General features: G+C 42.3%; 1 protein-coding gene across 3 annotated transcripts in view; it reads right to left on the bottom strand.

The window, feature by feature from the left end:
- Positions 1-1,024: 1,024 nt before the first annotated feature.
- tbc1d4 (TBC1 domain family, member 4) overlaps positions 1,025-27,758 on the bottom strand; it is a 29,489-nt gene continuing 2,755 nt past the window's right edge. Inside the window, exons 2-23 of one of the 3 annotated variants that reach the window (XM_070837708.1) lie at positions 23,086-23,214; positions 22,763-23,000; positions 21,514-21,758; positions 20,539-20,628; positions 19,997-20,101; positions 19,711-19,843; positions 19,496-19,587; positions 19,223-19,333; positions 18,191-18,313; positions 17,556-17,615; positions 14,158-14,375; positions 13,550-13,702; positions 10,984-11,141; positions 10,393-10,605; positions 8,664-8,825; positions 8,370-8,528; positions 7,989-8,089; positions 7,730-7,873; positions 6,330-6,489; positions 5,993-6,162; positions 4,426-4,602; positions 1,025-3,705 (exon numbers count right to left, since the gene is read on the bottom strand). In XM_070837708.1, coding sequence (XP_070693809.1) covers positions 3,475-3,705; positions 4,426-4,602; positions 5,993-6,162; positions 6,330-6,489; positions 7,730-7,873; positions 7,989-8,089; positions 8,370-8,528; positions 8,664-8,825; positions 10,393-10,605; positions 10,984-11,141; positions 13,550-13,702; positions 14,158-14,375; positions 17,556-17,615; positions 18,191-18,313; positions 19,223-19,333; positions 19,496-19,587; positions 19,711-19,843; positions 19,997-20,101; positions 20,539-20,628; positions 21,514-21,758; positions 22,763-23,000; positions 23,086-23,214 — 3,372 coding nt within the window. In that variant the 3' untranslated portion in view covers positions 1,025-3,474. The remainder of the gene's footprint in view (positions 3,706-4,425; positions 4,603-5,992; positions 6,163-6,329; positions 6,490-7,729; positions 7,874-7,988; positions 8,090-8,369; positions 8,529-8,663; positions 8,826-10,392; positions 10,606-10,983; positions 11,142-13,549; positions 13,703-14,157; positions 14,376-17,555; positions 17,616-18,190; positions 18,314-19,222; positions 19,334-19,495; positions 19,588-19,710; positions 19,844-19,996; positions 20,102-20,538; positions 20,629-21,513; positions 21,759-22,762; positions 23,001-23,085; positions 23,215-27,758) is intronic. The other 2 variants (XM_070837709.1, XM_070837710.1) reach the window with 2 other exon arrangements.

Genomic DNA, 27,758 nt, shown 5'->3' with positions numbered 1-27,758 from the left:
CACTCAACAGTCCTTTCTGGGTAAGACCCTCCTAGGAAAACAATGACTGGTCGTACGGCTGCTATCTTTCACAGCCCCTCCTTGGCGGATGGCTCTCACTGTGGTTCATATTCATAGTTTACAACTGAACAAAGGCCTGAGAAGAAAACTACATCAGTGCTTCCCAGTGTTTTGTCCGATGTGCCCCTAAAGCTCTGTCAGATTACCCCTTCATGGACACCACTGGACCTAATCCAAGAGTTCGTCTTAACTGTTCTCCATTTAACACTATAATCTAAAGTGTTACATTAACCTTTTCATATAACTTTACTGTTAATATTTACATGGTTTAGTGCATTCGTACAACAAAGTGAGGACATCATCTGCCAGTTTACTTTTAGTTATCTATTGTAACCATTTGTCATTTCTCATCAGTTTAGTAATTTTAACATTAGCTAACTATCTCAACTGTTCATCCATTATTCTAGCTATTTTAATAATTCATCCATTACCATTTCGACTGTTTATCCAATTCTTTTACCTTATTATTTATATGATTAATCCATCACTTTTAGCTAACTGCTTCAACTTGCTAACTGTCTCGCTAACACACTGTCGCAACACAATACATAGTAGTCAAAAACACCTGCTTGGGACACTGCATTTTTCAGAATTTCTTTCTTGAGAGGTTAAGCATGTTTATTTCATTCAGTAAATTATGACTAATTCAGAAAAGTACACTTGCTTGAATGTTTCAGATCAGGGTGCAGTTTCACAGAGGATTTTTCCCTCACAGGAGACCTGTAGTTTTCTTTGCCCAAGGCGTTAACAGAAGTATAACTCATGAAGGGCCTTTAAATAGACCCTCTAAAACTGTCGAAGCCTACCTTGGCCTTTTACGCAATAATACGTCTACACACAGAGACCATTTCAGCTTTAGGCTACGTCCTGCACTTGAGGTGCTACCTTTAGAGCAGCAACAGAACACGATTTCTTTATGAAGGTTTACTGGGCAAGAAAGACATTTAGATATGAGTAGACAGAAAAGAAGGCAAGGTGAAGTTTATTGTAAGAATTCAAGACAGTTTCTTTGCTTTTGTGTAGCCCTCATGTTGACACAGAAACAATCCATCTGTTGTTATGTCTATGACAGTGATACAAGCACTATTTAGTAGTCAGGACTCCGAGCGCCTGGTGTAAAATAAAGACTCTTCACCGACCATGAGGATGTGCTTCACATTAGATATTGACAATATGGTCATATCTCCGATTAACGGAGAATAAAGGCCATCAGTAACTTTTTGGCACAAAGGAATAAGATGACAATGATAAGACTCTGCCAATGGTCTTTTTTTTTCAGTGCGTCAAGTTTTTACTGCCGTTATTTGGTATCTTTCCAAGCTTTTATCTCAGTACAAACTTAAAGATGCTGAAAAGGTGTAGTGACAAAAAGGTTATCACACATAAGATACAAAACATCACAGCATTTTGGATGAACTCATTCATTTTTCATTCATTCATTTTTGAAAAATAACCACATCTTTGGTTCAACGGTCAATTTATACGATGCACAAATAATGCAGATGAACAAAATACAGGCAGGAAGAGGCAGGAAAGCTGTGTAGGACCGTATCCTACGTATCCTTCGACAGATTTCAGAGTGAGTTCTTTGATATGTTTCACTTTTTGAAATGTTTAGAGAATCCCTGCTGTTATTTCTCTGTTATTTTGAGGTGTTTCGGTGCAAATGTTTACAAGATCACCTTAATTACCACAAGAACATTCCAACATGACAGGAAACGTCAGTTCAGATTTATCAAACTATTGAACTTTATGTGTATTACTGTAGCTCCTGTAACTTAGCAAAGGCAGGCAAGTGCTCTTGGTATATGCAGATACACAGGGTTGCTAAACATAAACATGTTGCATTGTATGCCAAAGGATATGTCCACATAGACTAAAGTTTGACAATATGAAACAGAAACAAATGTATCACCACAGCTTGTCACCAAGGACAAGAAAACTGATAGACACTTTTAGTAAGTACTTTTTTCATGACAGACATCACCTTGGTTTTGATGTAAAGGTGTTTTATGAAAGCAGAGTCAAGCCCAGGACTGTTTTGCTCTCAATCAGAACTAGTGATGGTGAGTCAGACACGGAGGTGGGATAATACAAAACTGAGGAGAGAGGCAGGGACGCTCTTTCAACTCATTTGAACTGTCTGCTCATACAGTCAGCCAGTTTACTGCACAGCTTGTGCGTACGTGAGTGTGTGTGCATATGCTCTATACATTATCCAGCCTGAGGAGAGACTCATCCCCACTCAAAAGGAAACAGACGTTTCACTGCAAACATAAAATTTGCTGCGCAACCAACAGCAAATGCAACTTCACTTATGTGTCGCCTTGAAATCTTGAGCAAAACAACACTAGCTACTTGTCGCCCCACCTTCAAGAACTACAGGAAGAGAGGAGGATGTTGCTAGTTTTGTTAAACCTTGGACTGACAAAAACAGAAATGTCATACAGAACAGAAGCATGTGGAGTACATTCAGTTCGCTCCTCCACCTTGGTCTGTTGTTTCAGTGCCTCCTGGGGAGTGTGAACCCTGCTTCAGTGTCTGAATGTGGTGCTAAGACGAGGCGACACCGCGGTCAGTCACACAGGAAACTGAGAAGGCAGACGACCTCACAGTCTGCCTGAGCTTTGGAGGAAACACTTCCTCCTTAAAAGCCTCAAGTGCAAGTTCTAAAGATCTGTCACGTGAAGGCAGTGGTGCTGCGCTGCGAGATGAGCAAGGAGATACTGTACTGTGTCTGCTGAAATTTAAAGCCTGACATGGCAGATGTGCACCCAGATGTCTCTGTTGTGAAAACAGAATGTTATCGCCGTCATCTTTGGAGGGAAATCACATTCACAGAAAGAGAAATTCAAGTGAATACAACAAGCAAAAACAATGGAGCATCAACTCCAGGATCATACACACTGGTAATGGCTATAAGTTGAACCTGAGGTCCAAAGGATTGTTTGCCAACAGGCACCTTCTGTTTGCTGCTTTTGTGGTGCTACTGAGACTGGAAGTAAATACATCAAGGCAGTGCTCAAAAATATTATGACACATTTTTCACTTGTGTCAATCTAGAAAATTCCCCTGTGATCACCAAAAAGATCTGAATAGGGAAAGATGTTATGCATCTGGATCTCACCTTCAAACTGGCAGTGAAGCAGATGAGACAGAAAAGCAGCTTTGATGCACTGAGGGAAGAGTCTGTTTGCTAATATAACTGAAACAATCCTCCCACCAAACATCACGTACTTATTTCCCATACGGTCGCAAGTCCAGACGTCACACATTTACAAAACGCTTCTACTGGTGTGCAGCAGCACAACAATAGCTGTGGGGCTCAGCAGCCTTCCACTAAAGCAGCCTCCACTTGTTCACTACAGTCTCTGCCTGTGCGCCTGCCCAGAGCAGCCAGCCCCCTGGTTGCCATCAGGGCTTCTTGGCTGCAGTTTTGGCTTTCCCGTTGGGTCCTGTTTTGATCTGGGTCATCTCCACATCTGTCAGGGCGTCAGGGGGAAGGCATGAGCGCATGCGTTCAATGGTCTTCTGGTAAGTTGCCCTCTCCTGCTCCAGAGAGCGAATCATGTGCTTCATTTTGCTCTCTCGAGAAAGGAAGTTCTCTATGCTCGTCTCCAGAGTCTGAATCTTCTGCCGTGAAGCCTGGAGGACACAGACATTGTAGCTTAAGTACATACAGTGTTCAACACAAATACACATAATGGGCAGAGGGTAAGCAAAACGCAGTAGCTAGTCAGGACTACTATGGCTTAATACCTGGACAACAGCTCACAATCTCAACAAAGGTGCAATCTTATATTGTAGTTCATACAAAATCCAGCATTCACATTTTCCAAGTGTAAATCACTTCTTAAATGTTGTAGGTCTGAGAGTCCACACATTTTTCTTTGTCGCATTGGATGTGAGAGAGCAGTTTAATACCTCTTTGACCCTCATTACTATGAGGACCATCAGGTGTGACAGTACCTTTCCTGCTGAACAGATTCACTAACTACTGATCAGAATGTTATTTGAACATATAGCGCTCCGTCCCTTTGTCTGACTACCATTTTCACTGTTTTTAACTTGTGCTACAGTGCCATCTACAGGTAGTTTGAGACACTATCAGAAATATCACAGAACTGTTCACCTGTCAATCAAAAGATGGAATTTTAAACTGATCAATGACCTAAACACCACAATAGAAGTTCACTCAGTGATTAAGCATCAAAATAATGAATATCATCATAACTAATATATATACACCGAGCATTTGCTTTTGTTTCCAAAACCATTCCCACTAATGTGGAAGTACAGTGCCAATGTGGGAGAGTGGTCTTGTTGCATTTCCAAATCCAAAAGTGTGACTCTATTTTTCCTTACCTGTAGTTTTTCCAGCAGGTCCATGTTCTGTTTCTTCAGCTGCACATTTGTCTTTTCTAGTTTGTCAAGCCGGTCAGAGTCATCAGGCAGTGGTCCGGCATCTAACATTTCATCCTGAAGGACGTGGTACTCCACCTCATACGCATGCAGCTGCTTGGAGATGTCCATCTCCATCACCTAGCAAACACCAGGTTACACAATGAGACAGATGACATCAACTTACAAGGTATTGTTGTTCCAAAACTAACGGTAGGATCCAATAGAATTAGCCTGTATAGAGAACTTCAAGAGTAAGTTGGTGGTTTCTTTTATTTTTTGTTACCATCATCAAATTCCTTGAAAAGGCCAAAACCAACGATGAATTGATCTTAATAACAACTATTGTCTGTGTGCTCACTGATATAGCTTATTCCTTTGTGCCATAGAGCTCCATTGTTGTACAAAAACATAGTTACTGAGCCCCAACATTGCACCGGGCGACATTGTCCTTCATTACAAGTAACATTAATGGGCACTGTAGGTTAGTCTAAGTCAGTCCCATGTACACTGTAACCTGAAAATACACCAAATGCACCAAATTTGCAGTTTACAATAGTCCTCAATAAATGATCTACTCACTCCTGGTTGAGTTACATTTGCTAAAAACTACAATGCCCATTTATTTTGGGTAATTAAAACAGACAAACATGTTGTTGGCTTCGGTATTTTCATGGGATTTTGTTGACAAAGTAACAGAAATATCACCAACCTCATCCTTTCATGTTAATTTGCTGGATTACATTTTCTCAATTCACTCACAGTCAAATCCTGAAAAACTGACCAATAGGTTACAGAGGTATTAAAAATCTGATTTTTGTGACTGGCTAGGCACATATATACATACATACTTTGGCCAGGAGATACTGTAACATGGTATGTACTAAAGGTATTATCAGTTCAGTGCTATCTGTTATCTAAGACTACAGACAACAAAAGTTATTCTTCTTCTGCATATAGTAAATACAGAATAAATCAATAAAGTTTTATTTGCAATAAATCTTAAAAGTCCTCTTTTTGTATGTGTCGTTTTGATCTGCTCCCTCTCCATATTTATTCAATTCTTTACTCAAACAGTCTTATTGGCATCACAGTCTCTTTTTCTAGTGAGACCTGTGTACAATAACAAACACATACAGTTCAAACATGAGCCGACACAGGTTTCAAAGCTTTTTGCAGCTCATTCCATTTGTGAGGAGCATAGCATTAGAAAATAGTTCTTCCAAGCTCAGTCTGAACACGTTGTGAGGCTAATATTAAAATATCCTGTGGCGGCCTGAGAATGTGAGTGCTGAATTTACTGTTTATGAGACTAGAGAGAAGAGGCACTTTTTGGGGAGCTGTACAGATAAATAGCATACAGTGCAGCTCCCTTCTATCGGGTAAGAAGGACCATCTCACCTCTTCATTTAAGATGCAATGGTGAGTGAGGAATACACTGTTAAGCACTAAGTTCACATGCATCATTTGTCTTTAATTATCTGGAAACCTGAGGCTGAATTTCATGCTATTTCAACTTCCCACTCGGTACCTTCGCAATGGTCTGCTCCATCTGTGTTGGAGTGAGGGTGGGAAGTGTAGTTTTTAGATAGTCCACAATGCTCTCAAAGCTGTCGCACTCCACTATCTCCCCCTCATGGCTGCTCAGAAGACAGAGGGCCACTTTAAAGATCACTTCTGTCCCTTGGGCAAATACAAAATCTGAAAATAAAAAGCAGAGCAATAAAAACACTGACGTCTTACACACTTTTCCTTTAAGTTGTAACGATTACAAGGCTATTTAAATGGCATCCACTTTCAAGAATAGCTTTGTGCTGATAAGCATTAGTGTGTGAGCAAACACAAGGGCTATTATTCTAAAAATATACCGAAGATGCGGGACACGAAGCTGAGGGGGAACTGTGAGGCAAAGAGGGTGAGGAACCACGGCGCTGCGTAGAGGCTCGGGCAGATCTCGTGCTCCTCAAAGTGATTGTACAACTCGCGGTGGTAGTCGTGCAACAGTCTGGAGAGCTGGTACATCTGAATCTGAGATAACAAGGACAGTGAGCACAGGCATTAGACACATCTTAACCGATAATACACAGACACAGATCAAATCATACCGTGTTAGGACAAACTGGTAAATCTGGATTTGAAGGAGAACATCACGGGGCAATCTAAGATTTACTAGTTGGCGAATGAACCTTTACGCAAACAGGGAACTTCTAAAGTATCACCAGTGTTGATTTAGAGGCTTGCTGAGACATGCATCATGAGCTCTACTAACTCTCTAACACTGTACTACAGTGATCCTGACACGAGCTGCAGTGAAAGGCGCAGCAGACAGAAAAGAGAAGCAGAAGTTAGCACAAGCTAAAATTAGAGTGTTATCACTCTTACAATTTCCTGACCGTTAAAAAGAAGACAAGTAATACCTTTACCTCCTCGCGCAGGAACCACAGCTCAGAGAAAAAAAAAGACAAATTCCTCTTTGATTTGCAACCTTTGGACAAGTCTAAAAAGAACAGAACTGCAGTGTGGAGAGAGCCGAGAGACCACTGCTGGGCTAAATGGTTACCTGATGTAGATTAAACATTACCACGCCTACTGATGTATTCACCCCGGTGAGGTCAGCTGGTGTTTAACTGGAGCTAACAGAGCAGGTGTGGTTTGTATGAGAGGTGGAGACACTTGACTAATGTTTGCTGTTACTAACTAATGAACCACACAAGGCCTCTCGCAGTACGCAGATGACAGCTAAGATGTAAATGTAAATCCGGGGCGCTTGTTATTCACTTAGTGTTTCTAATAGGTTGGAAATGCAGTAAGTCTTCATGTGATTATAGTTATTCTGTTGTTTATTTCTGTTTATTTGCTTCTCTCTAACTGAGAGAAAATGGTCAATGGACAATCCTGGTGTTTAGTCTCAGAGCCCGTTGGTCAGAGCAGCTGTTGGATGAGTACAGCTGTATTGGCATTCATTGCTGTCTCTCTGATAATACCTGTGGGGGGCATCAGAATTAAAAATTCTATTCACAGTGGTTTTTCTTTCCTGTAGAACCAAATGTACAGATGAACACTACTTTATAGGACCGCCAGGTCAAAGCTGTAATTTGCATCTAATTTGACCTTTTTGAAATTGAATGTTGGTGCAACACGTAATCATGTCTGATGCTGAACCCTGAATTATCTAGCAGGGCTGAAATGTATCTTACCGCACACTAATGAGATCCCTCATATCTTAATAACGTGTTCTAGTGACGCATCCGCCAGTTCATGCACTGACCTGCAGAGAGACCATGTCAGGTCTGTACTGCTGCCTGATGCCGAGGTCATACATGAGGAACTTCAGGATGTCAAAGGCCTGCCCTTCGCTCATGTGCAGGAGCAACACTCCGGCCACAAAGCTGATACCCTGGCAGTAGCCAACCTGAGCGGCACAAAAAGAGAGCGCACATTATGTGCTAACAACTTCATGACATTCACCACAGAGCGACCTTGCCTCATTGCACTGTAGGGAAAGTAAAATGGATTACTGTGTGTACCTCTGTATCCAGCAGAGAGTAGGCTTTCAGGAGGTTGTAGAGGGAGAGCTGCCCTGCACCCAGCTGGGCTGAGAAGTACTCGTGGGTGGGGAAGGTCCGGCCTGAGCAGGGAAACAGATATAATATAATATAATATAATATATAATATAATATAATATAATATAATATAATATAATATAATATAATATAATATAATATAATATAATATAATATAATATAATACAATATATGTTCCTAGTTTGTGTGACCAGAGTGAGAATTTTGTAACATGTATTGCAGACAGACGGACATGCATTATCCTGAATTATTTTCAGTCCAATTCTAGGATTTTCCTTTTTTCTCCATTACTATGGGAAGCACTTTTTACAACTGTGCTCTCACCTAGATCCACCAGAATAGAGTGCTGCTGTGCGGTGAGCTGCTTGAGCAGGTCATGGTAGGGGGTGTCCGGGGCCTGCTGACGTTGGGGCAGTCTGTGACGCAGCCGGTGCTGATGGGAAAGCAGCAACCAGACCTCCCCACGCCTGCTCTTGGGAACACCTGCACAGAAAGATTCAAAACTTCACAGGTGTACCGCTCTATGAAGAATTGTAGATACACAAAGACATGAGCAAGTCTTCACACTTGCTTACAGAAACACGCACACACCAACACACACACACACACAGCCCTAACCTTGGCAGAGTGCACGATAAATCTCTTCCTTGTCTTGTGGGACAGTTGTTCTGCCTGGAGCTGTCAATTTTCGCTCCCACAGTGCCTGTGCATCTTTGGAGCATTGGCCCACTTCCTGGTAGTTCAGCTTCATCTTGCGGATGTGCAGCTCATCTCTGCTTGCTGCAACACAATCACCAGAACAAAAAGAGATGTGGAGAACACATTTAACATTATTTTGCCAATGAAGATTCTCCTGTCGCACCAGAAAATCAAGTCCAAAGGCCAACAAAAGAGGACTTTAGCCTCTGTGTTCATGAAACAGTATGTAGCTGATTCAAAAATTCAAATTTCAGAGCAAGAGTGGACTCAGTCCCTCACACCTTTTGTCACCAGCGTCCTCGGAAAGCCTACCACGTAAACACAAGCCACAATACCCACAATAACACCAAAGATCCATCCGCATTATACTGCAGGCATGGAGGTAGTGGGGAGTGGTACAAAGGACAGAAGCAACACCAGAACACCATAAAGTACGACAGTACCTGAACATGCAAACAAAAGAAGCTGAACTGAATGAGTATAATGACAAACACCCAAAAGCATGCATTACATCTATCTGCCTTGATCCCAAGGGCTGCTTTAATAATCGCTTACCTTCTATTGATAAATGGTTATTCACAGTTAGGTCCTCAGACCAGCATTGATGTCATAACAAACAAAGGGAAAGAGATGTGTTGGTATAATATAATATAAAGGCTGGATATAGTAGGTACATCCCAAGGCCAAAAAAAAAACTCCCCTCTTTCACTCCATCTCCACCGCTCCCCTAAACACTAGCCATTAGTGTTACGTGCTGGTTTTGTCCTCTGTTTGAGCTTGGCGCACATAAAACTGACAAACATTATGGTCTGAGATTTTCATCATTTACAAGGCAGGGTTTACTTCATGCCACCTCACTGTAAAGATGCATTTTTGATAACAAAGTAGCTATTTAACTGTCCCACATGGCCTCTAACTTCCTCCTCACTCAATTCCTCCTCTTGCCTGTGAACTTCCTGTTAAGAGACGAGAGGCTGTGATGGGAGGAGAGGGGGAAAAAAACGGGGTGCAAAAAGAAACTGCTTTGGGATGCACTCTAAAAATGCTGGACCATTAGAGGGTGATCTTTCTAAATGCTGTATCCTGTTATTTCAGCTATTTCTATTAGATTTTCCCATATATGCACTTTAACCTCCTGACTGTTTGTATGAGTATGTTTGTCCACCTGCTTGTGTTCGCATGTGTGTGTATATGCAACACCAAAACATTTTGCTCTAAATATAGGTGTGCTCTAGAATCTCAGACCAAGACAGCAACATTTGACTTCTCAAAATAAATAGAAATGAGGAGCTAACTCTCTGTCCAAGCTCATAAAGTTTCAGTTAGGAACAACAACACTTTGAGTGTTAGAGCGTCTGGTGGGGACAGAGTGTGAAACCTTCATGATAGGTGAGGAAGAGGATGGATGGGAGAGGAAGTTAGTAATAAATATCCTAACAACCTTAACCCGGCACATTTCAGGAACAGCCCCATGACAACTTCTAAATATCACCAGTGTGCAGAGAAACAAACTCATTTAACGTCAAAGAATAGTGAATGATCTAACAGCTACGGACATCGTGTTCTTCAAATTTGCCATTCGTGTGAACAAAGGAAGGATTTGTTCCAGGGTGATTATCATGTGTGCACAGTAGTAAAGGCAAGTCACCCTCAAGTCTCTGGTTCTCCTTTTCCATGCGCAGCAGAAGGATCTGCTGGTGGATGGCAGTCTTCCAGAGGGCCTGATAGTCTGCCCCTGTCCTCTTAGGCCTCTCCCCGGACAGAGGGCCACCCGCCAGTGGCAGCAGATGCCCCAAAGGATCCAGACTTGAGTTCAAGGCACGAGGAGAGAGGGGCAACAGCTCCCTGCCATCTGAGTGGTCTGAAACACAGCATCATGTAGAAAATATATTCTGTAAGTCACAATTTTGTATATGAACAATTTTTTTTTTTTTCTTTCATATGAACAATATAATGACTATGAGTACTTCAATGGGGCTGTCACTAAAGTAAACCAAGAAACACTATGTGAAAGGAAAGAGAACTGGCCTTGAGAACTGGTAGGAGGATCACTTTAGCAAGCCCTTTTATAACTGTTTATCTGACAAGGATGAAGTGGCATGTAAGAATAGAAAGTTTCCACAAGAATCAAATGCTCTCCTTGCCGTGTACTCATTGTCTATGCACTAGTGGATTATTCAGAACATTTCATTGTTCATCATGTTGCACCATCCCTGAACTGCTTGAGGGATTGTGTTACCTGGTTGTTGCATGGATGCAGACGCCTTGTTCATTGGAGAAGCGACCCTCAGGAAGATCTTCTGTCTCCAGGAGACCCTGCGTGGGGGGGGAGGGAGACCTCCACTCACTGAGTCACTGCTGCAGCCAGACAGGGTCCTATTCCTGCCTTCCCCATTGCTACGAGAGAAGACAGCAGCGTCACAGACACCCGATAAATGAGACAGGTATCCTCTTACACAGACACCTTTCCAGTGACTTCTACAAATGCAGGCATACACACACATCTACGTGTAACCTCTTCACTCAGAAATGACACAGGAAACCTTATACAAACTTCTCATCAACAGAGTCTCTGAGCGGATGAGAAATGGTCGTGATGAACCTCAGAAATACTGATGAAAAACATGTACCAGGCATTGACTGATTCCCAGCGTCGTTAATAAAGCAGAGGGTAGTGTTGTAGGTCGCGATTAGTATGCAGATGAAATGACATCAGCCACAGCTGAGAGGCATGCCCGCTTGTCCGTTTTCTGTAAAAGTCGCTTTTGTTAGTAGAGATGAAAAATTGGTAACAGAGCCGTTGGATGTACTGAAAACAGGAATGTTCGCCGCTTCGTGTTACTCAGGTTTCACATTTATCATGTTATACTCAAGCCTTGAAAATCACACCTGGCAGCACAACAATGCAGACAATGTAGCAAACCTGGCAAGGAACCAAATCCTGAAAAGGACTCACATAAAACCAAAGCATCCAAAATGAAGTGTAGCTGCTATTTGTGTTAACGTATGCGCACAATACGGAGGGTGGACAGAGGGAGGAAAAGCCCTGCTGAGCCTCTCTGAGCAGCAAAGTTGTCTTTTTGTTAAATACATAATGATGTACCATGCAATTACTGCAACATATTAATGCAATGGCAACAGAATTAAAGAAAAGTACTATTTTTTGCAGGTTGGGTTGTTTTACTTAAGTAATTAGTGAGGTTGCATTTAACTAAATTTGATTATGTATCCATATCCCATGAATATCATAATGAAACACTGCAGTCGCTAAACCAATTTTATGGTTTTTGTTTCCTCTTGCAGTTCTCTCTCTTGCTATTCATAGGATTATTTTATGTCATTGCATTCTGCATTGCAGTTTATGAGCATTAGTGAAATTGGATGTTATAAAATTATTTTATGGTGTTGTATTCATGAAAATTAATTGAAATCCTGGCACCGATAGTTTGTTATAAGTGAAAGGTGCATTTTTATTTCAAGCTGTATACACAAATATAATACACCAGAGCTGTCGAACATGAAAACAAAAGTGCCGAAGAGATTTCATGAATGATTTACTTTAAATCTTTATAGTTCGAAAGACATTTCTCCTCCATTAAAGACACAAGCTTGTTATGTAGCTTGTAGAGGATGGCTTGATAGCCACAGTAGTTAACAAGCTTGGTCAGCACACAAGAGCCCGTCTGATCATGTGGAGACAGGAAAAACAGGAAGTGAGTTTTATTGAGACAAATGTCACTGAGACCTTTTTTTCCACTCTCACTGCTATTCATCATCGCCTCTTTAACACATAAATATCCTTCACTGGACATGTTATCAAGCTTTCCTGCCAGTAAAGACATAAAGAAAGTCACAGAAAAGACAGTGCTGGGGTTACGTTATCTCACAGTGCAACAGATAAAGCAAACCTGCCCGAAGACATGTTGGCATATACAGATTTTAACACCCAGCATGTCGATGCTTTTCAACAAGTTCAGCTATTATTCATCATCAGGAGAAACGAGCGCTGAAAAAGCTTTTCTTGCTCCTGCTGCTGCATTATCACTGCAAGTGCTAAGAGGACTGGCCTGTTGTCAGAGGAGAAAAAAAAAACATCCTGTGGAAATGCCATTTCACAAAGGTCTGCTCCGCTGAATCTCATTCATAATGGAAATGTTAACCTTTACTCTCTGCCATCCAGACACCTAGGAGAACCTGTCGAGGTGGTGCTGCCAGAGAGGATCTAGAGATATTTCTTTTCTTAAACATACTATATTAGCCAAATGATCAGTGCAGCAGAACATTAACAGCAACCTTTCAAGAGAAATGCGTCCCTAAACTGACTCAGCATGATGCTTAGAGTTCCAAAGGCACTGTGAACAGCACTGGTCAGGAAAGGTGATGGCACAGGTGTGAAGTGAAGTTAATGAAGGCCATAAATCGAGGTTAAATCCAGCTTTGACGTGCAAAACAGCTTCAAATTCACATGCAAAAACATCAAGAGGGGGGTGTATCAGTATCCCCTTCTACTTCTGAGCGAAACAGGAAGAGGGCGAGTCCAGCAGCAGAGACGGTGGGAAAATAAAGAAACAGCTGGAAAGTATTTTTTACCAATAAAACGTTGCTGTGAATAGACAGGAAAAGGGTACAAAGATACGAGGACAAAAAGCTGGGTGTTAAGAGGTTTGGACAGCCAACAGGTACATGGCTACTGCCATCCCAGCAAAGAGTTCATCTCTCTCTCTCCCACCCATCACATCCCCTCTATTCCTGGCCGATGCGTTTGGGTCTAACCGGGGGGGGTTTGTCCGGCCACCCCCTCTCACCTCTTGAGGCTCCCATTGTCTGTCAGGGAGCTCAGGGAGCCCAGGGAGCCCTGGTAAAAGCTTTTCAGGAAAGTGGGAGCGGAGAAGGAGGAGGGGAGGCTGAAGGAGGACTCGCTCTCCGAAACACTGCGCGTTCTCGTGACGGCCACGGGACTGGGCGAACCAAACATGAAATGCCCACAAATACAAAAACAAACACGTTACAAAAAAGAAAGAGCTTCTGGTGAGAGCACAGAAAACACTGAGGAAATCATGAGGGATCAAAACAGTGGCAGGAAACTTGTGATGCTATTGTTCGAGGACAGTGGAGCAGGAGGTGGAGAGATTTATCAAAGTGCTGCAAATAGATTACATTGTCTGTATATCAAAGGTTAACTAAACATTTAGTTTGTGTTAAACTGATTAAAAGAAAAGCAACAGATTCAGTTAGCATTAGCCATATCGTCAAACAAGCTCGCTCCTATGGAAACACTGAAGTGCAATTCACTCTGTGCAAAACATCCACTCCTCCAGCACTGCTAAACAGAAGCATTCTCTGCACTAGTCATTCCTTGCTCCCACACGTTCAAACTAGGAATGCAGTGATTGACAAGTGAAGTGGACGTTACCTGCTCTGCAGCAGTTCTGGGTTTACAGACTGTTGTCTGCGCAGTGGAGGCTGTTTGCTCTGGATGGCCGGCTGGCCCTCGAAGGAGATGCGTTTCTTCACAGGTGGATGGCTGAAGGTGTGGGCGCGCCGACGGAACTGCAGGCCGGCTTCCGGGTCGTCGTCGGGGAAAGCTGGAGGAGAACCTGGAGGGGAGTGACCAGGAGATTCCTCATCCTGCTGAGGAGATCAGAAAGTGAGAGGGAGAACGATGTCAGTGTATAAATCAAACCTTTTTACAGTAATGAGATTTTATATCAAAATTCTTTCACATGTTTGGATTTTCTGATGTATCTGGCCATAAAACTGACAGGGAATAACAATGAATGGTGAATAATGACACAGTAAACACATAATCCAATAACAAATCCCTCTAAAATATTCTGTTTAGCTACACAGGTCAATAATCTGGGCATGAGCAGGCAACATTCAAAGGGTAACTGTCACGCTAAATGTCTTTGGAAGTCAAACCAGCGTGTAACTCTATTCCAGAGGCACAGCCCAAAGACAAATAAAACACGCCTCGATTACTCAAGTTACAGGTCTGCACTCACCTAGGCAATGAAACCCCACAACAAGACTCGTTCCAGGTTCAACTTTCCACTCAACACTCTTGGGCTCAGCGTTGTCTCATGCCTGGCGGTACAACTCCCACATCTATTGTATTCTAATGGACAATGTCCTGTGACTCACAGCATCACACACTATTGGTGGGGAGGACCTCAATGGCTCAACTCCACATGAAAACCCACCAATCTCCTCCCATTGTGCTTTTAGAGACCGCCCTCTCCAAGACCTGACATGTCTGGAGAAATTCAGCAATATTCACGCTGCTGCTTTTCATATTCGTAGAAAGAAATAAAACATCTCGAAAGTCCTCACACTGCTAATCACATTGCAGACTGCAGAAGGTCTCTTTGGCGTTTCCACACATGTAAATCATGCTAGATATCACTGTCAGCTGGATGGCTTCAAAGTAATTTGGAGATTTTTGGGAACCCTGATAAGATAAAGTGGCTCAGAGAAGCGTGGAGTGCTATGGCAGGGCTAAGAGGAGGAAACCAGGACAGGCATGGCTCAGCAGACACACGACTGGACATCCTGACGCGAGTTTCCTGCTCGCTAGGACGATGGCATCCTGACACAATCCCCAGATGACCACTTATTCGTTTAATCGCAGGGCAAACAACATTCTTCTGACTGCCGCGAACATGACAAAGAGGGGCACAGGTGAGGCTTGAAAGTGAAGACACCACATTCTCCTCGTACATACAGACTAAAGAGAAACGCCATGACTTGATGTGTTTAGTTTTGCATAGAACAACAACAGGAGGACATCTTAATCATACACGAGTTGCTTATGAAAATGCCACCACTTGCTCCTCATAAGTAGGGCTGTCTGCGTCTTAGTGACTATGACTACTTGATTAGTATTTTTAAAAATATGCAACAGCCAGTAGCTGTGGATTTAGTGACAGCATATAGATATAGCAGCTTTATAAAATCCCCCGTCACACAGACCTGCCACTTGAAGGCTCATGTGAATAATTTTCCTTACTTGGCACTTTATATTGCTAATAATCTGACATGACATGATTGATGCAACAGGCATCATACGATAAGTCATATGACAGAGGCAAGAAGGGCCAATTTCATATCTCTTAATATTTAATACTATGAGCAACACATCCTTAAAGGGGAAGGCCAACGATTTTACACATCGAAGTCTGTTTACGGGCCTTGGGGAGCACTACTGCATATGTGAGAAAAGTTGTAGACAGTCTGACAGAGTGAGCTGCATGAAATCTGATAAATCGCCTGGAGTGATGTCACTTGAGTCAGGGTCAGTTTGGCCTCAAGTGTGAAAATGAGAAAAAAATCTGGGGGTTAGGATTCAGGAAGAGGTCATCTTACCAGACCTCTACAGCCCACTGTCTGCTTTTTTGCTTCATTAGCCATTACAGCCACAGACATCACCACCCAGGTGCCCACCAGACATGAGCCCGGCTCCACACCACTTCCTTTAACATACCAGTGATCTTACACAGCTGGTGGCCTGCGTCAGTAATCTGAAATTTGTTACTGTCAGCAACAGCCAGTCCCCTTTGCTGTTACAGAGTCCCTACAGCTGAAATGAGCCGTTTTTAATGGCTGATCTGATAACTGAAAATAATTTGCATTGTATGGTTTTTGGTTGAGACCTGGGATAAACAGCACTACCGGTATGATAATGGCTCGACCCGCAAACTTCAGTCAGTAAGACAGAACAAGAAAGCAGGAGGGATTGCAGCCATTTTATCTACACAGTTCGTGTGCAGTGACATTGATGAATTTACAACATTTGGATCTCTTGCTCTTGAGTTTAAAGCAGGATCATCAATGCTCATCGTTCCATTATAACAGCCACCAAATAGTCATCACTGTTTTTACAGGAATTCTCAGAGTTGATCTCACTTGTTATGAAACGATATGACACGTTGATCCTGAGTGGACACCTAAATATTCATATTAATAAAAACAATGGCTCCAAAGCCATGGAGCTTATGAATTTACTGGACAGCTCTGAACTCACCTAACATGTAAATGAAGCTCATCACTCACCAGCATGGAAACACTCCAGACACACTCATAACAACAGGGTTAAACATTAATAACTACCTATTTCTGAGCATCACTGTGTGTTGTTGATGCCAACCTAACCTCAATAAAGAGACAGAATCTCCCCATGGTTAAACGATCATGAGATCAGGAGAATCTTTCAAGCAGCTGAAAGAAAATGGAGGAAAACTATAGGTTCACTGCAATATGCACAACAAACTGCCTATAACAAAGCAATAGATCTGGCACATTAGAAGGCACACAGAATCAAAGAAAGGCAGTGCTGCATCAATTTTTTATCGTTTGTCTTTTAAAATGTCCATCGTGAGTTCGACAATATTACAGGACTGTGATGCTGAATCGTGCTCTTTAACTCTGTTATGACTGATGGGGAGTCATCACACACTCACTCTACATTCTGCACAGCTGTGACAAACTGGGGCCAACAACTCCATATGGTTCACTAATAGCTCTGTAAACACACTCCCTGCTGTAATGTCTTTTGGCCAAAGCAACTTCATCATGACACTGTGGGAATAATGCAGCGTAGAACCATGACTCCATGTGAGGAGAAAAGCGTCTGCAGCCTCCAACTACTGACATTGACGAAAGTGAAAGCATGCTTATCACATTTGTCCTTTACTGAGGAACAGAGCTGGGATATAACATCCTTTTAAAAGCCACTGGGTAAAAAGTAAGAATTCCCAGAGTCCCTCGAGTGAAGTTCTGGGAATTCTCGTGTTCCCCGTCAAGGACACTTACCCTTTCAAAACTGGTAATGCTTCCCATGCTTCCCAAACGGCCCCGCATCCGGCTGGCACCCTGGTGACAGAGATGATTACACATACATGACACAAATTCTGGCATTTAAAACCATAAGTGCAAAAAAAAAAACATGTTTTCACAATCTTTTTTGAACCAACTGTTCGTAACAAGAAGTGCAGCTGGTAATGTGAAGAAGATAGTAAAGCATCAAAAAGCAACGGACCTTAAAATCATAAATGACAAGAGGTAAAAAGGACAAATATTTTTTGACTTCATAATATTAACATTAAGTGTCATTGTTCAGCTAAGTCTCTGAGACAATAACAGATGGCAGCAGAGGTCTCAGATTGCCTGGATCCCTCTACTAAGGAATTATTGTGCTGTCTCACTGGCAGATATGGGTCAATCCAAATCCCCTGGATGACAATGACACAGAAAGAGAACTGATACAAAGAGAGAGCGGAGAGACGCATGACAGTACACAGCACGGTTACTATACTCTGTGGAGAAATAAGAGGCCGAAAGGGGGATAAACTAAGAAAAACAGAAGATAAAATAACAGGAAATTCAATAAAGATAAAGGCGGTGCAGAAAAGAAAATATGTCATAGAAAATCCCTTGCAAAGACACACCCTTGCAAAGATGTTCTCCAGAGAGCTGGTGAGAGAGGTGCGTGCTTTATTCTTGAGAATGTCAAGTTTGAAGCGGCTGCTGGTGGCCGTGCCGTCTCCTGCCGATGAGCTGTTTGTTGCATTCTGTCAAGACAATAACAATGGACGGAAAAAGATTAATCACAGACGTAATTAACAACACGTGACTGCAGAGTCTTTCACTGTGAACCTTTAGTGTACAAACTCAAGCATGCAGCAACAAACCGCATGGCCAAGATAATACCGGTTCTGTTGCTAGGGTCCTGCTACTTGAATGATAATCTTTAACATACAGTCCCTCAGGCTGCCAAAGTAATAATCAACCCTTTCATACTTTAATGTCATGTTTTTGCCCGATGGAATTAAACACTGATTCAGTTGATAACCAGCAGGGGTCCGATCCAGGAACATTATGCATCAACATGGAAGTGACTTTAAATAAACTTTAAATTTATGACTGCAGCAAAAAGCTGGAAAACTGAACTTTTAGCATCAACAGCAGCCATCACAAGGAGCTACGATTCTAAAACATCATTGACAGAATAGTTGCACCACCATCGGAAATCATAGTTTGGCTTGTTTGCCGAAATTCAAGGACGCAAACGATCTTTTCGCTTTTTTTACTCGACCTTTTCTGTGGCCTTGTCTATTTAAACCTGCTGATACATTATTACAAAAATCCCAAAGAAACCCTTAGGATAAGAGGTTCGTGTAGACAAAGAGACACTTCTGTGCTATTCTGTCTGCTAAGTCATTTCTTTCAGAAACCTTTATGGTGTAAAATTGACTTTTCTCAAATTTCAGGGACGTTAAAGACCCTTGGAAACTTTTAAAGCACAAACACTTTAACATTTGATTTTCATCATGAAAATGTTGTTTCTTTAGTTCGTTGGTGAAGTTAAAGTGAAACCACAGAAGTCAATCAATAACTGGGAGTCTGTGAAAGAGTTCATTTCCTTCCTTGCGACATAGCAACACAGTTTGATATTTTTACCATCATCTACAGATAGTTACCTGAGGAACCTCTCCGATGTGGAGGTGGGACTTTTGTTTGGTTTCACAGAGCTGTCTCAGATGGAGAATCACCAGCTCATTCTCCTCTTGGTCTGACCCAGGCTTCAGTCTCTGCAGACATGGATACACAGACACTCAAAACACAAGACTGAAAAAAAACCCACTGCTTTGAAGCAGACGCAGCATCTGTAGAAATGAATGTATTAACTACTAATATGTCAGTAATTTTGCAGATGACAAAGTGTGCTTTCTCTGAGCAGAGCCAAATCTTACCTGAACTCTCTCAAAGATCTCAACCTGCTCATTGTCATTTAGCTGAGAGAGATATTTTTGGATGGCTAACTTTGCTCTCGGTGGGTAGAGACCTGGGAGGACACAAAAACACTCTTTTATGCTGCTTTAACTTTGAGAAACAGAAGATGCATCAATACATTCATGAGTCAAGCCTGAGAGATATGCAGCAGTGTGACTGAGGTGGCGCGGCTTACCTTCAATCCGCTCGCAGAGCTTGTGCAGGTCATGCATGGGGCAAGCTTCACAAAGCTGGATCTGGGTCTTGTTGCTCTGTAAGGCTGCTGCTGTGGTGAAGGCCTGCTTCAGGGTCAGCATCACCTCTTCCACCTGACACACGCAGCCAAATGTGAAGAAAAGACAAACACGTGCGCGCACGCAGAACGACAACGCAGAAAGGTTTGTAGAGATTAAAATATAATAAGTATTGTGTTAGGAGCAAGAACTCCAGTAATTTAAATGTACATGTTCTGTGTGACTCACCAGGGACTCACTGGCACACTGGAAAACGAAGCACACATACAGACTGGGACCAGACTCTGACTGATCCCGACAGATGAATCCAAAATGGTCGGACTGCTTGATACCCTGTTTCAGACAAGACTTTTAGATCTTTGTATTCTGTCCAACAACACAAATGATAAAACTGCAAGTCAGAGCAGCACATCACTTAAGTAATGGCTCCTAACATTCTCCTTTTCCATTCAATTAGTAAAATGACCACTTTGCCCACATTCGACGGTGGATTGTCTTTATGCAGGGTGTCTATTTAAAGAGACGGGATCGCACCAGGCAGTAGAAAAGAACGCATTTCTACTACACTAAGAAAAGGTGCCAAATACCACCAAATTAATGATTGACATTAATGATTAAAAAAAGCCTGCTGTACTCTAAAGGCAGGAAGAAATCTATTAGATGTCTAAAAAAAGAAATGCATGAAATTAGTCTGAGCTTATGCTCTGGCTTGGACTGCAGCAGGGACAGAAGAGTAAGACTTAAAAAAGTAAAAGTAAAAATAAACTGACCTGACAGCAGGATGAGATATCTTTGAAGTTCTTCTCCAGCACCACTGTTTTACTGTCTGGACTTATGAGGTTTACTTCAAAACGTCCAACCTGTGAAACATAAAAATATTTTACGGTCGCACAAAAAAAAGCATCCTCCTACTGTTTGTATACCATGGATATAACCTAAGGCAAACAGATCTCTGTGGCAAGTATCTCATGACAAGGAATGTAACTATTCTGAGAGCCGGTCGATGACAAACATAAACACACTCACGCACTCTCAAAATCAAGGTCAACAAGTCTGCACCAATGATTTTTCCCCATAATTGACTGCTATGCGGGGTATCATATCGAGCGTTGTGCTCTCATTTTTAAAATTAGGCTCATGAGGAAATGGACATAGTGTGTGAGGAATGGCAGCTAGCCCACTCTGCCGGCGGTACGTTTTACCGGAGTAGCGCTACAGTCACAAATTCAACTCAAGAGTTACAGTCTTTAACTGCAAGTGCTAACACAGGGCTCAGCTAGACTGGACGTTATAACTGCCAGCCAGGTGCACATAAAAATGATTTACAGTAGCAAGAAGCTAAGAGGGTGGACTAAGAGAGGGGCTCGCTGACAACCAGCCTGAAGCAGCAAGCATTCCTGGTGTGACTGATGGAATCAAATTCTTCACCATCATATAATGACTTGGCGGTAGCAAGTGAAGAAAAACATCCATCCATCTTTTCGGCAAAGGGAGTATAATTTTAGTACTGCCACTACAATTTTGGAGTAAACCCAGAGAGTATAAAAAATTACTACGACTGAGTACAACATTACATTGCATGTTGTCCTGAGACTGCTGATATGATGTGTTCAACCATCAGACAGGCAGTTGGACAGAAAAGTAAGCTGCTAAGCTCATTCCGGAAACAATACGGCATCAGCGATGGCGATACACCATTAACTTTCATGGAAAGCAATGGCTTTTCTTTATCTAATTTCCTCTACCTGGAAGAGCATGGTGCGGTTCTTCTCTGCATCAGACGGCTGAACGTGGTTCGGTGCGCTGGAGTGTCTGCGGCGTGTGGGAACCATGATGATGCCTTCCCCCGGCTTCCTCTGCATGCCCCCTGCCAGGCTGCTGCAGCGAGTTCGAAACTGCTGAGGCTCCTCAAACCCAGAATCCTCCAGGATGCACTCGGGGAACGCTCCGCGCAGGCTGCTCTGACTGGCACTGCTAGAGAGGCCTTTAACTGAAACACAGAGGGCAAAGATACATTCAGCTGTTTATTTAGATTAACATACCGGGCACTTTTAGTCTCTATGCTTATTTGTGCACAGGGCAACCACATAACCATCAGACAAGTTTGTCCATGTTATCCAATTTAACCCTAGTATCACCTGGTCTCTCCCTTATAGCACTTAAAATATTATATGATGCAATTCTAATATGATACTACTACTAACAATAATAACATTAACAACAATAATAATAAGAAAATTATATATATACATAAGCAATAATAACATTTTAGAATTACATCTTCTGCATGAATGATGTTGATTTTTTTGGCTTCCATCTTGTAGCTCAACATCATATCATAGCAAGTGCATATTTAACATCCTTTTTACATGACTCAAACATGGAAACATTAAACCATTTTCATCATAATCATAGAGTTATCGTAAGTAGTTTGCCTTGTGGTCCAGCAGAGGATGCTCTTTTAAAATTCACTATTGGCTTGGCCTGTTGCATGACCTTCTGACATATCAGGAAACTGAACTGATAAGCAAAAATGGAGGAGGAGAACGGCAAAGCTGTGGTGATCACATTGAATCATGCATTATACTATATGGGTTGTGTTCAAATGTATTTGGTTACATCTCAGTTGAAACTTCAACCTGACTTTTTGAAAAAGTGACAGCTTTATTAGCTAGTGAGCTACAGCTAAACAGGAACGGTGACAGTTGTCATTTCAGTTGGCAAAATCAAGTCCTCAGCCATAAATGATAAACTTCCTTTTGTCTGCTTCTGTAGAAAATGAAATACCCATTGTTTCCTGGTTTTCTGCCACCATTACAAGAATGGGAAGCTGGATAAGACGAAGCAGTGGTAACTACGGGGTGTGCTGTAAAAGTCTGACTAAAGCTACTTGCTGGTTAAACTTTGACCTTTAGTGCTCACTGTAGTTGTGTGCGCATGCATTATTTCAATAAAACAATTAGTTCTCGCTCTCATTCTGCATGAGGCTCTTACCTCCACCTACGACCGTGTCCTCCACACCAGGGCTTTCGGGATCTTCTGTACTCTCGTTCAGAACAGAGGAGAGTGGGTCTCCTTCTCCCCCCACGAGGAACTCCACAGAGCCGCTCTCTGTAGACCCTCGCTGACCGTTCAGCAGTCGCAGGCGCTTGCGCTCGACTTCATGCTGATGAAACTTATCGATGCAGTCGTCGATGAGGGTGGGTGGAGCCTTTTTGTGCAGAACTGTCACCTGTTAAGTTTGAATTCAGCAGCATTAATTCAGTCGCCTCATCAAATGTAAACACTTCATGTCTGCTGAGTGCATTCATTTCTACCTTGCCACAATAAAGCACTTCAAACTTCTGGGAGTTGTAGAAGGCCTCGTCAGCTTCCTGTTTGGGCTTGGTATCTTCCTTTAGGGCTGATTTGGACACTTGGCGAATGCTGCTGATCACCTCAGGGACCTGAAAGAAAGAAGGGATGCGATGAATGGAGAGCAGGAAAACCATAACAAAAGAGAAAGGGAAGTGAACTGGAACCAAACGCTCCGGAAGCTCCTCTTACAACTGACCAACATGAGAATAACATATCTCCTCAAAAGACATAGTTTGTGACTCTGCAGCTTGCAGTAGTATCAGTGTTTTGGACATAAATGTGAATTTCTATAAACGATATCTGCATATGAATGCAGAACCTGTGGGCAGGTGACCAAATTTTGGTATCAGAAGGGTTCTGGTTACTATTTGTAGTCTGTTTGTAGTCCCAGTGGTATAGACCAATCACATTTGAGCAGGCTTTGTTTGCATCCAACTAAACAAAAAGGCCGATTGCATTATAATCTCGGAACCCACCAGCTACCACCTGACAATGATTTAGCTTTTCTTTTTTTATACCTTTCTAATCTGCATTCATATGGGTTAAACAAAGGCTGGTGCATAAAAAGACATTTTGGCCCAGATTTCCATTATCCGGATATCCACTGGCTACACAAGAGGCACTGGAACTTTGGCCTTTGCCTTCAGAGATTAAATAATTGTCAAACAACAGCTGCAATTGCATGAATGTGGACTCAATGTACAAGAGGAAGACAACACAGAACAAGTAAAACTAGGCTATATTTAGCCAATAGTAGCAGTTAACTTTGATTAACAAATAACATGAGCTGAAGTCATGCTGCAATTGTAAATAGCTCGCATAAGAACTGGCCTAACAAAGGACAGACCAAACATTAGACTGGTAACAGAAGTAGGCGGAGAACCAGGAAACACCCACACTCCATAAGACAGAACAGAAATCAGAGACTTGAAGGTCACTAAGCCTGTTTTTGCTACACTGTGTCAGGCACTTGTAGCTTGTTGCACACCTGCAGGAACAGTTAGTACCATCAAAGCAGGAAATCTGTCTTGGTAACTTGCATCCAGGAAAAAAAAACCCAACAAGTCAAGACATAAAATGCAAGTCTTTCAAAGCAAACTCTTAAGCAACACTTGGCACTCCATTTGTAGCCGCTCCATCCCAAGGTGTCATGAAACACTTTCGCAATATAAGATTGTCTGGGAGAACTAAATCACTGCAGCACAATACTTTTGACAAACACAACAGGACCGACAGCCTCAGAGTTCCAGGTCCCTCAAAAGTGAGAGTGCCTAGAACCAGCACCGCAGCCAAGGTCAGGCAAATACCATGTTTAAGACAGCAATGAGCGCTAAAACAAACAGTGGCTCCACACACTGCAAACATCTGCTATCGCATCTGATAAGAGCTGCACACCAACTGTTGAGCAAATATATATGTTATGTAGACAGGAGAGGGAAGTTATGTAACAAAACACATCAGTCTTTCTTCAGAGGTGTGACCAGAACAACAGAATAGAGGCGGGAGGGCAGACAAACAGGAAAGGAATGATTGTGAATAAAACAAAACATCCTGACAAAGTCCTTCCCTGCTTTTCATGGAGTCCCGTTTATGAACAAGACACAAAGATCAAATACTTGTCTGCCATACTGCCGTTGTGGCTACATGGGCTATTTTAAAGTCTGTTCTCCAAGTGCCTGCCTTCTCAGCGGTTGAGCTGTGTGTGGCTGGTGACAGAGGGCCGTGTTGAGACGAGGAAGAGGGCAGCTGGTGGGGGTGGTGGGCACATACATTCACAGTCATGTCTTCACATCCCAACAAAACTCTGACCTGTGGAACTGAATTTTCTGTTAGTCGGCTTATTTTTTGTAAAATCATTGAAAACTTTCAAAGCCAAGGTAACAGCAAACTTCAAGCTGCAGAGACTAATGTCTCCAAATAAATGTAGGCACAAAACATCCCAAACAGTATGTGGCATCTAAGTGCTGAGGGAGGAAGAGCAGTTGCGCATTGACACTACAAGGTCGAGGTAATTCAGAGGCCTTGGTGCCTGAGAATCACAGCTGCACTGTCTGGTCGTGCAAATAAGGCCCACATCCTGCACCACTTTGTCACAGAGGAAAAAATGACAGCACTGTCTTCACATTTAAAGAAAGTGCTGGAATATACATGAGTAAGATGACTCCACAGCACCATTTGATCTGATTAATTATTTGTAGTCAACCCAATACAGAGCCGGTAAAGGCTGCTCATTCCTTGGGTGGAGGCAGTCACAGACAGGCCGAGGGCTGTGAGGGAACACAGGGAAGCTGGAAATCTTTTCAAACATATCCTGACACTCCAAGCTGCTTTTTACATCTAACCTTCACCCATCATTGCCTGGCTTTATCAAACACTATCAGTGACACTGGTTGTGAGCTAAAGCCTGTCTACATAAACACCAGCAGCCAAGCGCAGCTTTAGAGCTTAGGAGAAAACAAACACGAGGATTGTCCCCTCTGAGCTGGTGGAGTCCTGTGCACTCCCAGTGCATGGCTCATGTAATGTCAAACCTCCCCACAATAGGCCCCAATATTATCTGATCAAACCGTAGCTGGCACACAGCTCAGTTGTCTGTATTGGCAACAATCAGTCAAACCAATGAGAAGAAGTGAGGACTTGCCCACAGCATCCAAATTTAGGCCAAACTTCATACGTCTTTTAGAGACACAAAGATTACCATTGTTTCAATACAATACAAGGATGGAAGTAGAGACAGGGGAATGAAAGATAAATCCCCATGTTAGAAGAGAAGCAATCCAAGTTTATTAATTATCTTTCTAAGTAAAGTCTGAGTAAGTTTCTGCAAAATTACTTAAAAATGAATAAAAGACAAAAAACTAATTAGAGGTTAACTTGAATCAGAAACCACTTTATGAAATTTAGGCAATTTTAAGAAAATATGTTGGTTATTCATATAATTTCAAGCATGAACCTGGATAAACAGTGTTGCCTTAATAAACGACTGTCTTTGTGTGGCTAAAGCTTTCCAAAAGATTGGTTCTACAGGCACCTCACTGTTGTCACGAGTTTTTAGCTTTGCTTCTGTGCGGCTATGATGTCCTCCCAGTGCTTTTCCATCTGCCTGAGAACAAGCTGGGCACCAAAGCTCATGTCCCATCTTAAAACAAGGCAAGGTGGGGCTCTTGCGTCATGGGCAAGAAGCTCATAATTAAAACTGACAATGTGTCAAGACGGCAGTGAAATATGAAAAGTAGCTTTTCCATTCCTGTTCCCTTTTTTTTTTTTTGTTGCCACAAACAACACAGGGTTTTTCCATTGAAGATCCATGTTGTTTGTCTTTAGTATGTCCCAACAAAACAATGTCAGACGACCAATTATATTGAAGATGTTAAGTTATCTGGGGCAGTCAGTTCTCTCTTAGTTTACTCTCACATTGTGCATACAATCAAAATTACTCAGTCCTGTGATTTGCACTGTCAAATGTACTGTCAGTGTACTACACAGTAAAAAGGGAGAATTGCCTTCAAATAACGGACAGTTGTCTGCAGCAGAGTTTAGAGATCATGTGGAGGTAAATCCAGGAAATATGTTCATGCATGCAAAGTTACATAAAATCTTTGAATCAGTTTGTGATACAAAGACACATGCTACACCTTTACTTGGGTGTAGCATGTGTCAGCAGGTGAATAAACTCCATTTGTTCCCAATGCACAGTGAACATAGCAGATTGATCATCTCATGGAAACCGGAGAAGAAATGTGATCATGTGAACACCTCGACTGGCCTGTCTGACCAAAGCTACCACAGGGCTGAACACCTCTTAATAGCAGAGAACGGAACAGAAAGTCATGTCTGTTGATAATAAGTAATAGACAACACAGATGTAAGTATAAAATGAATGAGTGAGAAATTAATCAGAGCTAGGATAATATAATAATACTAACAATACTAACTTTTCAATCTAAATTGAGTTTTATGACAGTCTGAAGTTTCCTAAATGCTTGTTTAGACTTTTAAAGAGTGTTAAGTCTGTCACTTGTCCAGCTTTGGCTCGTGTCCCCGGTCGCTACACGTCACTGAGTGATCAACAACGCCCACAGGACAGCAGAAGGTCACCCAGTCTACTATGCTCCAGTTCCAAGTCGGAGCAGAGGTGGAAACCACACAGGCCTGTGGTTTACACTGTGCAGACTCACACTGTCTATTGCAGACTTTACAGTGGCACAGTGGAGTTGGACTAAGTCAGTGCTAAACTGGAACATGCTGCCATGGGAGCCTCACTGGGGATGTAAATGAGCATCCCAGGCTCTGTGCCAAGTACAATTAAACTCCAAATTACAGTGTTTTGTCACTCTGTGTTTCATATCATTCTGGCAAAATATCATGCATAGCCTGTTGTCATGGGTACACCAGTCAAGAGTCAAGAGATGGCTAGGATGGCTCAAATGGCTAGGATGGCATAACCGGCTGCGGCTGGATCAAAAACTTTTATAATATGTACCCAACTTTTCAAACAAAGGAACACACACAATGGCACTTTCCATGTTTACACTTGGCGCTCCTTCATGTTCATGTTTTTTTTTCCATGCGTGTGAAATCTAATGAGCTGCACTTGAGCCAACTTATCTTCTCTGCTCTTCATGAGCGTCAT

The sequence above is a fragment of the Pempheris klunzingeri genome, chromosome 10, assembly GCF_042242105.1.
Source record: "Pempheris klunzingeri isolate RE-2024b chromosome 10, fPemKlu1.hap1, whole genome shotgun sequence".
Taxonomy (NCBI): domain Eukaryota; kingdom Metazoa; phylum Chordata; class Actinopteri; order Acropomatiformes; family Pempheridae; genus Pempheris; species Pempheris klunzingeri.
Note: the sequence above shows the minus strand (reverse complement) of the source record. Positions and strands in the feature narration are given on the sequence as shown.